General features: G+C 43.7%; 1 protein-coding gene across 1 annotated transcript in view; it reads right to left on the reverse strand.

Moving 5' to 3' along the window:
• LOC134932158 (long-chain fatty acid transport protein 2-like) overlaps positions 1–15480 on the reverse strand; it is a 226555-nt gene that overhangs the window by 124830 nt on the left and 86245 nt on the right. Inside the window, exon 3 of the mRNA XM_063926305.1 lies at positions 77–286. Coding sequence (XP_063782375.1) covers positions 77–286 — 210 coding nt within the window. The remainder of the gene's footprint in view (positions 1–76; positions 287–15480) is intronic.

Consider the following 15480-nt stretch of genomic DNA (forward strand, 5'->3'; position numbering starts at 1 on the left):
TATTAGAGCAATGCATTAAAGTTGCCTAATTATTACAGTACTAATTATAAGAAAATAAGGCAATAAAATAGGTTACCTGTAGTTCCAGATGTGTATATATACAAAGCTGGTGCTTTGGGGGTAAGATCTGATCTAAGAGATTGAGGAACTGGCTCTTCAGAAGCAGCTTCCACTTTGTCAAGTAGACTGTGTACTCCATCAGTGGTGGATTCTTTGCTCAGATAAAACACCAGCACTCCTTCCTCTGCCAGAGCAGGTAACACTTCCTCCACAGCATTCTTCAGTTCTAGTTAAATGAAAAAGAGGTGTTCTCATTAACCCCAAATAACATATTTTTGTACTGCTGTTACAGGTAATGTTACATTTAACATTGCTATAGTATCAGGACTGCATCCTGTCATATGCAAATATTTTTGGATTTTTTAAAAATAGGTAGAACACGAAACATCCAGGGACGTGTGGTGAGATAAATGGCTGAGGAGGGACTGGCTAGTACCAGAGCTAGATTTACACACAATATATGAGCCATGGGGGTCGTGTGGGCACAGGTGCAGCAGTATAAACCCTCCATCACAATAAATTGATAGGCATATACAGTGAATTTTTTGGATACCCTCAAATTTTAAGTAATCAGTTGGTATCCTCAATCAATTCCCTGATATTTTCACCTATTTAATCATCTTGTACCTTGGTTGGTAAAGAGGTTAAACAAGATTTATACACAAAGAACTACAGTCATTAGACATGATTCTTTAATTATTTTTCACACATAAATCTTTTATTCAAGAAACAAATAAAGGTTAAGTTTTATTTTCATACTTTCAATCACATACATATATTTATGATAACAAATGAGTGCTCCCAAACAAGGGTTTTTTATCTTTCTCTTCTTCTTTTCAATTGTAGTTTAACCTACAAAATTCCTGGGAGCACCGCCAATCATTCGCAGTTCAGGATTTATTTGATAACTGCATGTACATTGGTATTTCATGTTTATCGTCAATTTATAACTTCAGCAAAATTGTTTAGACTAGTGCGGTTCCACGCAAAATACTTCCTAGCAGCAGTATAAACTCCTAGAAATTTAGTGAGTTTTCATCACAGATGTGCGGAAAAGATAGGCAAACCTGCCATAGACTTTTTATTCCAGAGTTTTGACTATAAAAATACTAGAATAATGCAAAAAAGATATTTCTAATATATTCATTGTATTTGTCATATTCTCTATACAGTCAGAACTCTGGCATATACGTTAGTATGACAGGAAAGACTCTGCCTCATCTGCCTCACCCCACTGGAAACAACAGTTAACGACATGTGAAGATATCTTCTACAGACTTTGTGATACTCAACATGGGAAGATTGGCCATACGCTTTACCAAGGCTTGATGGAACATCAATGATTTGAGGTCATTATCTGAGGGAATTATTTCTTTCTTTTGCAAACATCAATGTTGTGACTTGGTGTATCTTTTCCTGTCATCGAGGTTTTCTCTGCCAATAGCTGTTTCTAGTTGGCTCTTAAAGAACACATGGTCTGACAGAGCACCTATGTACTAATCCTTGGAGAGAGATAAAAGTGACCCGGAAGACACCACTGGAGCCACTACAGCAACAGGAGAAGGTAAGTCACCGCTGGGCCATCAGGGTGAAATGTTCATATACTAACATGATGACATTTCATTACTGTCTACATGATAAATCTCAATATGGTTAACGTGAACATTATGACCATGCTGACACTCATTTCATCATTATATATATATATATATATATATATAATTTATTAACAAAAGCAAAATGCTAAGTGAAATTGTTTATAATTAAAAAATGCAATATATAAAAGAAAGTATGTAGAATACAGTATGTCAGCTGGCATCAGACAAATCCAAAGATGTTTGGAACTGATCTGTAGAATGTCACAGCGAAACAGAGTGACCCTTGTTTGTAAAGGGAAACAAATTATCAAAGGATTCATCTGACTGGTATTCAACTTTTAAGTCAGGAAAACACTAGGCGACCTCCCCTAAATAGCAATCAGCGCTATGTCGCTAATTAGGGGAGATCGCGAGTGCATACACACTGAATGATATCAATGAGCAATATCATTGTGTCGTCATTCCCCGCATTCCCCGAACAAGCAGCTCAACAACATACATTAGTCAAAATTGAGCTGCATGGTTGGTAGAGAATGCCTGAATGAGAACAACCCGTGGTTGCACGCATCGTTCATAGGCCCTCATTCTGAGTTGTTCGCTCGCTAGCTGCTTTTAGCAGCATTGCACACGCTAAGCTGCCGCCTACTGGGAGTGTATCTTAGCATAGCAGAATTGCGAACGAAAGATTAGCAGAATTGCGAATAGAAAATGCTTTGCAGTTTCTGAGTAGTTCCAGACTTACTCCTACACTGCGATCAGTTCAGTCAGTTTCGTTCCTGGTTTGACGTCACAAACACACCCAGCGTTCGCCCAGACACTCCCCCGTTTCTTCAGACACTCCCGCGTTTTTCCCAGAAACGCCAGCGTTTTTTCGCACACTCCCAGAAAACGGTCAGTTTCCGCCCAGAAACACCCACTTCCTGTCAATCACACTACGATCACCAGAACGATAAAAAATCCTTGTTAGGCCGTGAGTAAAACACCAAACTTTTGTGCTAATTTACTTGGCGCAGGCGCACTGTGATCATTGCGCAGGCGCAGTTTGCGACTAATCGCTCCGTAGCGAAAAAAAATAACGAGCGAACAACTCGGAATGAGGGCCTCACAGGATTACACTGCGCATGTGCGGGAGGGAGTGTGTGTAAGTAATACTACTTACACTTAGGCGGGCGGCAGCCATAGACGAACGCTGAACGCGACGGCACTTCAAATGTGGCGCCGGCCGCCAGCCAACCAGAGCTGGCGGACCAGCAGCCAATCAGGGAAGCGGCCGCAGCAGTCGCTCCTGATTGGTTGCCGCGGCAGCTTCCCTGATTGGCTGCCGGTCCACCAGCTCAGATTGGCTGGCGGCCGGCGCCACATTTGAAGTGCCGCCGCGTTCAGCGTTCGTCTATGGCTGCCGCCCGCCTAAGTGTAAGTAGTATTACTTACACACACTCCCTCCCGCACATGCGCAGTGTAATCCCGTGAATCCCGGGATTGGATGCTCCAATCCCGGGATTCAAATCCCGGCATTTTTGGGCCCAAATCCCGGGATCCCGCCGATCCCGATCCCGGGATTGGCCTCCCTACCTACACCCTCCCTACCTCCCGCACCGCTACCTACACCCTCCCTACCTCCCGCACCGCTACCTACACCCTCCCTACCTCCCGCACCACTACCTACACACTCCCTACCTTCCGCACCGCTACCTACAACCTCCCTACCTCCCGCACCACTACCTACACACTCCCTACCTCCCGCACCGCTACCTACACACTCCCTTCCTCCCGCACCGCTACCTACACCCTCCCTCCAGCACTGCTCCCTACAACTTTCTCTAATCCCTACTGCAATCCCGGGATCCCGGGATTGACCGTTTTTCAATCCCGAATCCCGGGATTGAAAAAACGGCCCGGGATTGGCCTCCCTATATGGAACACACCGACAATTTAGGTGGATTACCATTGTTCCCCAACTACTCTGCCTTGGCCCTAGCTAAACATAGGGCATTCCATCCCATCAAATCACCATGTTCAGATAACCCCTATAGATAAGGATTTCCAGTGAAGCTCTTGGTGGCTTACAACTCATCTGCTCATATGATCTCTTTATTGGAAGTGGGTACCAAATGAGATGTATGTGTTTCTCAGCCACCTGAACCCCTCACTAGACAGTGGTCACTGGCATCATGAATTTAATCTTTCTACATTATATTCTACCCCTGGTTCCTTCAGTGATTTAGGGGTGAATTCAATTAGCTACAAAAAGTTGTTTTCACTGTAAAAACCATGATTTTACAGCGAATTGCAAACAGTGCGTATTCAGTTGTATTCAAAAACAGATTCACAGTCATTTTAGCATGAAAAACAATTCACCACCTCTGAGCAGATGAAAAGAAAAAAAATCCCCATTTTAAGTAAAAAAATTTGAGATTTGGTTCAAAACCCCTGAATCACCCCCTGAATGACTAAAGAGGTAACATAGGGGTCATTCCGAGTTGTTCGCTCGTTGACGATTTTCGCTAAGCTGCGATTTGTTGCAAATTGCGTATGCGCAAGGCACGCAGGGCGCATGCGCTTAGTTATTTATCTAATAACTTAGTAGATTTGCTGTGGATTCTGCGGCGCTTTTCAGTCGCACTGCTGATCGGTGAATGATTGACAGGAAAGGGGCGTTTCTGGGTGGTAACTGATCGTTTTCCGGTAGTGTGCTAAAAAACGCAGGCATGTCAGGGAAAAACGTGGGAGTGTCTGGAGAAATGGGGGAGTGGCTGGCCGAACGCAGGGCGTGTTTGTGACGTCAAACCAGGAACTAAACGGACTGAGCTGGTCGCAATCTGTGAGTAGGTCTGGAGCTACTCAGAAACTGCAAAAAATTATTTATTAGCAGTTCTGCTAATCTTTGGTTCGCAATTCTGCTAAGCTAAGATACACTCCAAGAGGGCGGCGGCCTAGCGTGTGCAATGCTGCTAAAAGCAGCTAGCGAGCAAACAACTCGGAATGAGGGCCATAGTAACATAGTATCTAAGGTTTAAAAAAGACAATTGTACATCGAGTTCAACCTATTTGTGGTCTCCTATGCATGATTGTTTTGTGTAAAATTTTGACTGAAGTTGATGACTGCCGTTACGTTTTACCCCTCTTTTTTATAATAATCATAGTGTGTGACTATGCCCTGTAACCCTGGATATCCTTATCCATTAGGAATTTATCTAACCCATTCTTAAAGGTGTTGACTGAGTCGGCCATTACAACTCCCTCAGGCAGGGAATTCCAAACACATATCGTCCTTACCGTAAAAAAGTATTTACGCCGTATTGTGCGGAATCTCCTCTCCTCTAACCTGAGCGAGTGTCCACGAGTTCTCTGTGTTGATCTAACCAAAAACAGGTCCTACGCAAGATCTGTATATTGTCCCCTTATATATTTGTAAATGTTGATCATGTCCCCTCTTAATCTCCTCTTTTCCAGTGTAAACATGCCAAGTCTTGCAAGCCTTTCCTTATATTCCAGCGTCTCCATACCCTTAATTAGTTTGGTCGCCCGCCTCTGAACCTTTTCTAGCTCCAGGATATCCTTTTTGTAGTAAGGTGCCCAGAACTGTACACAGTATTCAAGATGTGGCTTCACAAGTGATTTATATAATGGGAGTATAATACTCTCGTCCCTAGCATCAATTCCCCGTTTTATGCATGCTAATATCTTATTAGCCTTCTTTGCTGCAGTCCTACTTTGGGTACTACTGCTTAGTTTGCTATCTATGAGGGCACCCAAGTCCTTTTCCAGTACAGAATCCCCTAATTTTACCCCATTTAGTAGGTAGGTGTTATTTTTGTTCTTGTTACCACTGTGCATTACCTTACACTTGTCTGTATTGAAGCGCATTCTCCATTTCGCTGCCCAAGCTTCTAATTTAACTAAGTCGTTCTGAAGCGACTCAGCATCCCCCTCCGCATTTATAACTTTACACAATTTGGTATCATCTGCAAAAATTGACACCATGCTCTCTAGACCTTCTGTTAGGTTGTTAATGAAAATATTGAACAATAGCGGTCCTGATACTGAGCCTTGCGGCACACCACTTAGCACTTCAGTTCAATTTGAAAAAGATCCATTAACCACAACGCGCTGCTCCCTATTATCTAACCAGTTTTTGTCACAAGTGCATATTGTGCTTCCTAGCCCTGTTTCTTGTAGCTTGTAGATAATTCTCATGGTGGTACAGTGTCGAATGCTTTGGCAAAATCTAAAAAGATTACATCCACATCTTTACCCTGATCTAGGTTTGCGCTTACTGTTTCATAAAAGCCAAGTAAGTTGGTTTGACAGGATCTGTCCTTCATAAACCCATGTTGATTCCTTTTAATGACCTTATTGACTTCAAGGAACTTCTGAATACTATCTCTTAGAATACCTTCCAATACTTTCCCCACTATAGATGTAAGACTAACTGGTCTATAATTACCTGGTTCAGCTTCCCTTTTTGAATACAGGCACTACTTCCGCTATACGCCAGTCTTTGGGAACCATACCTGATATTACTGAATCCTTAAAGATCAAAAATAGCGGTTTTGCAAGTTCAGAGTGAAGCTCCATTAGAACCATTGGGTGAATACCATCGGGACCTGGTGACTTATTAATCTTTAAATGTTTTAATCGGTCACAGACTACTTCCTCGCTTAAATAAGTACCTATCAGTGGGATATTCTCATTATTGAGCTTATGTGTTAGTCCCCGAATTGGGTCCTCTCTAGTAAATACTGTTGAAAAAAAATCATTTAGTGTGTCCGCTATGTCATTATCATTTTTGCTTAAGACTCCCAACTTGTCTTTTAAAGGGCCTATACTCTCCTTCTTTAATATCTTGCTATTAATGTATTCAAAGATTTTTTGGGGATTCGCTTTGCTTTCCTTTGCTACTAGTTTTTCAGTTTCTACTTTAGCCACTCTTATTTCCTTTTTGCATATTTTGTTACATTCCTTATAGTGCTGAAATGACTCTAGTTCCCCGTCAGATTTGTATTTTTTAAATGCTCGCCTTTTCTTGCCCATAAGTTCCTTTAACTTTTTGTTAAGCCACATCGGTTTATGATTTTTATTCCTTTTTTTGCTGCTCGTAGGAATATTTTTAGCTAGCAGGAATTTTAGTACCTCCCATTTCTCCGTAGTATTTTTTCCTAAAAACAAACCTTCCCATCCAATATCCCTGAAAAATACCCTCATCTTTTCGAAATTCGCTTTGCTAAAGTTTAGAGTCCTAGTTGACCCTGTATAGGTAGTTTTTAATTATTGTAAGTTTGGGGGTGAAAAAGTGCAAAATGATTTTAATTGGGGTACAAGTTATGGGAAAAGTATGTTGGGGTGCTTTATGAGTGGAACAAGTGTTTTTAGACTTACAGGTGGGCGTAATCAGTCTATTTCCACTTTTATTTTCAAAGTCCCCTAAAATGACACAAATACATACCTATACCCATTTTTGGGTGTGTTTTGAGTTGCCGGCAGCCGGATTCCCGGCGCCCAACATACCGGAGCTGGGATCCCGACCGCCAGCTTGCCAACAGCGGGGCGTGCGCAAATGAGCCCCTTGCCACACGCGCCATGCTATCTATCTCCCTCCAGGGGGTCGTGGAACCCCAATAGGGAGAAAAGGTGTCGGTATGCCGGGTGCCGGAGATTTGCGGGTGCCGGTATACTGTGCACCGGGATCCCAAAAACCGGTATACTGAATACCACCCCCCATTTTTATGTTCCCTGAAAAAAATAGCTTTCTATCATTTTTTTATTTTTAAATGCATATAACAGTCGTTTGACCCAATTTATGTACCAGAAATACTTTTACTATAATTAACTTTATACTGTTATCTGATGTTAGTTTACCTTTTTTGGGGGGATACAGGCATATTTACCCATTTTTTTACTTTTGACAACAATTTTCGTAGTAATCCCATTTTCGCGAATTAGCAATTAAATAGGCAATACCAGTGAAAAGCCCATTTTCTTGTGGCAAGAGAGCTGCGAAATCAGCAATCGCAGTAAATTACTGCAGTTTCATGGCTAATTGAATTCGACCCGTGAACTTTCCCTGTTGGTCCGGACTCTATTGGCCATGAACCTCCTGGGCAGGTTGGGTGGCCATCTGCTTTAAAAAAAACACTTAAACTTAGGGTGCACCTAATGGAAATGACTCAATTTATTGCATCTGACAAAGAACAATATACTGTATATCTGGACAGGATTTGTGTTTATTGTGATATATATGAATCACATACAGTATATAGGGATACAAATATTGTTAGCATTGGGTTGGTGGGCTCCAAGATGATAGTTCGTTAAACTATGTACCAAAATAGATTTTGCAGAAGCAAAAAAACAGAAGCGACAATAAGTCTTTTCTGGGGCGCACTTTTGATTATATGGAAAAAATGTATATGTTACCTTTATTATAGGGTATCTGGATCGTAGGTCAATAGTCAATAGATCGACCACTACTGGTCAACATGGGAAAAAGATTGACACATTAAAAAGGATGACACGAGACAGGTCAACACATGAAAAGGTCAATATGGCTGTTTTTTTATTATTGATTTTTAACTTTTTCAGACTTTACCATCCACGTGGACTATGACTGGAAATAGTAACCTGTGCCCATCGCAGTGGTAGCGGAGTGAGGCACCTTACCCGCAGCATGGTGAGTGAAGTGACCCATGCAAGGGTTCGCGGTGCACTAATTGGGTTCCTGGTCATGTTAAGCAAAAAACTACACCAAAAACATTAAAAAAAAATCCATGTTGACCTTTTCATGTGTCGACCTGTCCCATGTCGACCAATTTAATGAATCAGCCTTTTCCCCATGTTGACCATGTCCATGTTGATCAATAGTGGTTGACCTATTGACTGTCAACCTTAGCTAGAACAACCCTTTGATCCATATCCTATTATAGTCACACTTAAAAAGATGGGCAACAGACATACATATATACAGTATATATAAACATAAGTGCAAAATACAAATTTAATCAAAAGTTAGTATGCAAGCGAAAATAGCGTTTTCCTTATGTAATGTTATAATTTTCCACAAGGAATAGGAAATATTTATAGGAATGGAGCTCCGTTAATTTAGTAGTGCCTTAATTGGGTATATAGCCTCTCATTTCTTGGGCACCAAACTTAATGTGTGTTAAAGTAAAAATGTCTACGGTACATAGTATTCCCTGGTGGTCTCCCATGATCAGGCGAGATTAGGCATGTCTGCATTGAGAGGGGTAAGCCAGTTAGCTAGAGAGCACTGTCTTTCATCAACATCTGCCAGTCCATGTGGGAGACACACAGCCCAGAGTGTGAGGAGAAGAGTAAGTGCAACTGTGACAGGTGCAGTGTGAAATAGACTCCACAGAGAGGAGCATATACAGGTGGGTCCCCGTTTATCTTGACCTTTAATAGGATTAATTGAGACTGGCCAGTCGGACTTAATCCCCTCCTGTAATGACTTAATCCCCTGCTGTATTGTTCTCTGTATTGTATTGCAGCTGAGAACAATAGATGAAGAGTTTATGCTAATAAATCATGTTGTGCCTAGGCGCAGCAAACTAGCCAAGATAACCGTGGACCCATCTGTACAGTAGCCTTCACACATTACACCTCAGCAGCTCACAGTGAGAGAGACCTGTAATAGCTAGAGATGTCTGCTCTCCAGATGCTAGAGGTCATTACTATATCTCTTAAATTTATCTCTATTTAATAGATATATTAATACTAAAACAAATTATCACCAATAAAACTAATATTTAATAAATTCTTAAATTGATGTTTCATATTTTTTCACACCTGTTATAATAACTATCTGTAATAGCATTTTTTTTAGCAAGTCTTTACTTGCACAAATCTTTTTAGAGGAATAGAGTAATAAAGGTTATGTTTTAAATATTCTCTATTATCACAGTTAACTGTCTAAAAAGAGTGCTCCCCAAAGCAATCACCTGCTGGGACTATCTCTTTTAGTCCTTTATGTTACAGAATAAGTGTGGCATAATGTGTAATGGGCATTATGTGTGGCATAATGCGTAATGGGCATTACAGTGTGCGGAATAATATGTAATGGACATTATGGTGTTTAGCTTAATGTGTAAGGGGCATTAGTATAAGGAGGAAAAATTACAAATAATGTAAAGGGCATGAGTCAGGATGTTTTTCTTCCCTGTGTTTGTTTTTCCTGTGTTGTATAAGGGGCTACCTGGAGTAATATGTATAAGGGGTACTACTGTGTGATGTAATGTGACTGACGGACAATACTGTGCGATGTCATGTGAATTGGTACTATTCTGTGGCCATGTCCCTTCCCCATGAAGCCACACCCCTAATTTTTGGCACCTTTGACATGCACTAACCCTGTTTTGACTGCGAAGGGGGCGCCAAAGGAAACTTTTGCCCTGGGCACCACAAGATCTAGAACCAGCCCTGGCCAGAGTAAGACAGGCTGAAGTGTCATTCTATACACACATCTGGTAGCCCCTAGGTTCATTTTGATGGTGAAATGCTCCACTGTAGCGTATTGGTCGGCCCTCACGCACCTTCATAGCAGACGTTTCCATCTCACATCAATGGCACGTGGTGTTCTGTAGTTTCCATGTCGGTTGTTCGCAATTGTGCCATTTGCCCAATCACGATACACCTTCACCACAGCAGCACGGAAACAGTTCACAAACTGCGCTGTTTCAGAAATACTACCACCCTTGGCCCGAAAGTACGATAATCATCCATTTTTGCAACTCATATTAATCGCTCCTTTTACCCATGACAGCAACGTGTCTTATGTGTGGAGACGGCCTATCGCACACCTTACATGCCCACCAAGCCAGCTCACAACACATAATGTACTTCATGGGCTACATGCTGCCGTCATCAAATGTAGCATTTGGTCATAATAATGTGACTCGACCGTGTATATGCGTACCTATTTTATGTATTTTTTGCTAGTAAAGGGACCCAGCATATGACTGGTCACATCAGTCCAGTGGTGCCGAGAGGGTGTGTGAGGGTTAAAAATTACCCGGGCCAAATGTAGGGGCCTGTGGGAGCTCTGGTCCGCTGCTCGCACAATCACCACCCATTACTTCTCAGGTCCCTTTAATGTTCCCAGCCTGGGCTGCAGTGACTGCAAGGAGCCTGCTGCCGCCGAGCCCAGGAGTGGCCTCCTCTGTGTGTGCAGCGGCAGAAGGGCTGAATTCAGACCCTCCAACATGATCCGCCCCACTAGGTACAAAATGCTCTGTTCCTGGACTTCCCTCTTAAATTATGATTTCCATCACCTGTGTTGAACTAGTTAAATGATAAGAAAGCTGTTTCTTCACAGGTGATGGCAATAATAAATTAAGAGGGAAGTCCAGAAACAGAGCATTTTGTACCTAGTGGGGCGGGTCATGTTGGAGGGTATGTGAATTAAGGCTAGATTCAGATTATAAAGGGGAGGCAAATTCTAAACACACCCTCCCTCCTACACACAGACACCAATGCAGCGTTTTACAGGGACACACATACCAGCGTCTTACCTGGACTCTGCAGCATGCAGGAACACCGCGCCACACCATCAGCAGACGTGTCCGGCTCAGGGTCACTGTCTTGCGGTATTTACATCCCTATCCCATGACACTGACTGACTCTAGATGAAGGAGATTCTCTGTAGCCAATGTTAATGAACAGCTGAGCCGCTGGATGGGAACGCCACACTACATGGAGGCCCCGGGATGACCGCCCCCAGTTGTCCCACCCATAATCTTGTCCAGGGTGGCAGGGGGGGTTAGCAATTGCGCTGATTACACCCCCCTCTTGATCTGCTCCTTGCTGGGGTGCTCAATGACACCTCCACCCCCTGTAGTGCGCGCAGTGCCGCTTTGCGGCGCCATAAATACTATTTTAAATTATGTTTTTTTCAAAGGAGTTGTGGTCACTCCCCCCTTCCATTAGGACATGCCTCTCCATTACTTGAGCCCTGCCACGCTGACTACAGCCATGCTTCAGTTTGCACCTCACCTCTCTGTCCCAGCCTGCCGTTTCGCTCCGTCTCCCACTGCATCCTGTCCCCATAATGTACTTTCCTGTTTCCAGTGCCCAACAGTTCTCCAGGATCTCCCAGGTGAACCTGACCTTTTCTTAATGTTAATGACATGCCAGCGTGGTCTATGAGAAACTCCAGAAGAACCACTGAATGATTGAACCAGGACAGGAGATGAGGACCAAAGAGCCAAGATTGTGGCATTGTTTATTAAAAACATGTCAGTGCCAGAAAACACATTGTGGGGAGCATAAAAATGTGGCAGTCATATACAGTAGATTAAGACTTTAGGATATCTAGAAGTTTATGGAAGGTTTGACAGGGCACATCTATTTCCTCATTAAAATCACCACCAATAAAATAAGGAAAAACTGAGCAACTTGAGTAAGGTCAGCAACTATTTTAGGGGCCTACATGTTTATTAAATATTTGTGGGATAGTCTTAAAAAACAACCCATTTTGGAGTGTACGCACAAATATTAAGTATTCCCTAGATGCACTATGGCGGGATTGCACAAGATTATTCCAAAACTTGACCCAATAGGTAACACCATCTCCAGATGGCATATTCACATAGTAGGTCTATGGGCTACTAGTTTGCAAAATCTTCGGAAGGATCCCTCTCCATCAGCCCCTAGTAACACATGGGCTGGCTGACAGCCGCATATGCGCATTGTCTTCAGGGCACCTGAACCAGAAAGCAATGTCATAGCATTATGCTTTCACACTGCTTCCAGCTCTTCACCTGGATGGGCTCAGAGCGCATCTCCTGGCAAGAGAAAATAGGATTTTAATTACCTACCGGTAAATCCTTTTCTCGTAGTCCGTAGAGGATGCTGGGGTCCACATTAGTACCATGGGGGTTTACATGGGTCCACTAGGAGCCACTGGCACTTTAAGAGTTTGAGAGTGTGGGCTGGCTCCTCCCTCTATGCCCCTCCTACCAGACTCAGTCTAGAAACTGTGCCCGAGGAGACAGACAACTTCGAGAGAAGGATTTTACACAGATAGTGGCGAGATTCATACCAGCTCACACATACAAGGCAAACCAAGCTAACCAGCTTGAAAAATCAGCAACGGCTGAACAAAATTACTTAACCAAGTAACAAAACAGTACTAAACCAAGAACTAAGCAGTACTGAACTAAGTAACCACTGCAGGATTACAAAGCGCTGGGCGGGCGCCCAGTGTCCTCTATGGACTACGAAAAAAGGATTTACTGGTGAGTAATTAAAATCCTATTTTATGTTATGTCCTAGAGGATGCTGGGGTCCACAATAGTACCATGGGGATGTACCAAAGCTCCCAGAACGGGAGGGAGAGCATGAAGGCTCCTGCAGAACTGACTGACCAAACTTTAGGTCCTCAGAGGACAAAGTATCGAACTTGTGGAACTTAGCAAACGTGTTCGACCCTAACCAAGTAGCCACGGCAAATCTGCAAAGCCAAGGCACCCCGGGCAGCCACCCAGGAAGAACTCACCTTACGAGTAGAGTGGGCCTTAACAGATGTAAGACACGGCAATCCTGCAGTAGAATACGCATGCTGGATAGTGAACCTGATCCAGCGAGAAATTGTCTGCTTAGAAGCAGGACACCCAAGTTTCTTGGGATCATACAGGACAAACAGAGATTTTCTGTGACAAGCAGTCCTCTTCACATAGATTTTCAGAGCCCTTACAACATCCAAGGACTTTGATGAGATTGAGGAGTCAGTAGCAACTGGCACCACAATAGGTTGGTTGGTTGATATGAAATGCCGACACAACCTTCGGAAGGAACTGCTGACATGTCCTGAGCTCAGCTCTATCTTCATGGAAGATCAAGTAGGGGCTCCTACAAGACAAAGCCCCCAACTCTGACACACGTCTAGCAGAAGCTAAGGCAAACAAAGTGACAGCCTTCCACGTGAGAAACTTGACCTCAACCTCCGGTAGAGGCTCGAACCAATCCGATTGGAGGAACTGTAACACCACATTAAGATCCCAGGGTGCCGTAGGCGGCACAATGGGAGGCTGGATGTGCAGAACCCCTTTCAAGAAAGTCTGAACCTCAGGGAGGGAAGCCAATTGTTTCTGGAAGAAAATGGATAAAGCTGAAATCTGGACCTTTACGGATCCCAACCTCAGGCCCATATCCACACCTGCTTGCAGGAAGAGGAGAAACCGTCTCAGTTGAAACTCCACCGTAGGAAACTTCTTGGACTCACACCAAGAAACATACTTTTTCCAAATGCGATGGTAATGTTTAGACGTTACTCCTTTCCTAGCCTGTATCAGGGTAGGAATAACCTTACTCTGAATGCCCCTCCGAGCTAAGGTCTGGCGTTCAACCTCCATGCCGTCAAAGGTAGCTGCGGCAAGTCTTGATAAGTGAACGGCCCCTGCTGCAGCAGGTCCTCCCAAAGAGGAAGAGGCCTGAGATCCTCCAGTAGTGGATCCAGAAGATCCGTGTACCAAGCCCTTCTTGGCCAGCCCGGAGCAATGAGAATTGCTTGAACTCTTGTTCTCCTCATGAGCTTTATAACTTTTGGAATAAGTGGAAGTGGAGGAAACACGTACACCGACTGGAACACCCACGGAGTTACCAGGGCATCCACCGCCACTGCTTGCGGGTCTCTTGACCTGGAGCAATACCTCCAAAGTTTTTTGTTGAGGCGGGAGGCCATCATGTCTATTTGGGGAACCCCCCCAAAGATTTGTCATCTCCATGAACACCTCCGGATGGAGGCCCCACTCTCCTGGATGAGGAGTTGAAAATTGCTGACAGTGCTAACGCATGCTTTTCTGCCCAGAGGATGATCCTTGTTACCTCTGACATTGCAGCTCTGCTCTTTGTTTCGTCTTGTCGGTTTATGTAGGCCACTATCATTACATTGTCCGACTGCATTTGAATGGGTCGATCTCGCAGAAGATGTGTCGCTTGGAGAAGACCGTTGTATACGGCTCTTAGTTCCAGAATGTTTATTGGAAGACTGGATTCCAGACTTGACCACCTTACTTGGAAGGTTTCCCCTTGAATGACTGCGCCCAGCCCCGGAAACTTGCATCTGTGGTTAGAAGGATCCAGTCCTGAATCCCAAACCTGCGGCCCTCCAGAAGGTGAGGCAATTGTAGCCACCAGAGGAGTGAAATCCTGGCTTTCGGTGACAGACGTATCCTCAGATGCATATGTAGATGAGACCCCAACCACTTGTCTAGGAGATCCAAATGGAAGGATCGAGCATGAAACCTTCCGAACTGCAGAGCCTTGTAAGAGGCAACCATCTTCCCCAGAAGACGAATGCACTGATGAATCGATAATCGGGCTGGCTACAGGATATCCCGAACCATTGATTGTATCACCAAAGCTTTCTCCACCGCTAGAAGCACCTTCTGCACTTCCGTGTCGAGGATCATCCCCAGGAAAGACAATCTACTTGTCGTATCCAAATGTGACTTTGGAAGGTTCCGGATCCAACCATGGACCCTGAGCAGATGAGTCGTGAGAGCAATGGACTGCAACAGCTTCTCCCTGGACGATGCCTTTATCAGCAGATTGTCCAGGTAAGGAATTATGGGGTACATTTACTAAGCAGTGATAAGAGCAGAGAAGTGAGCCAGTGGAGACCAATCAGCATTGAAGTAACATCTATAATTTGCATACTATAAAATGATACAGAGCTGCTGACTGGTTGATGGGAAAATTTCTCCACTGGCTCACTTCTCCGCTCTTATCACTGCTTAGTAAATGTACCCCTATGTTCACTCCCAGTCTGCGGAGAAGACCTACATCTCTGCCATCACCTTGGTGA

This window comes from Pseudophryne corroboree, chromosome 6 (assembly GCF_028390025.1).
Source record: "Pseudophryne corroboree isolate aPseCor3 chromosome 6, aPseCor3.hap2, whole genome shotgun sequence".
Taxonomy (NCBI): Eukaryota; Metazoa; Chordata; class Amphibia; order Anura; family Myobatrachidae; genus Pseudophryne; species Pseudophryne corroboree.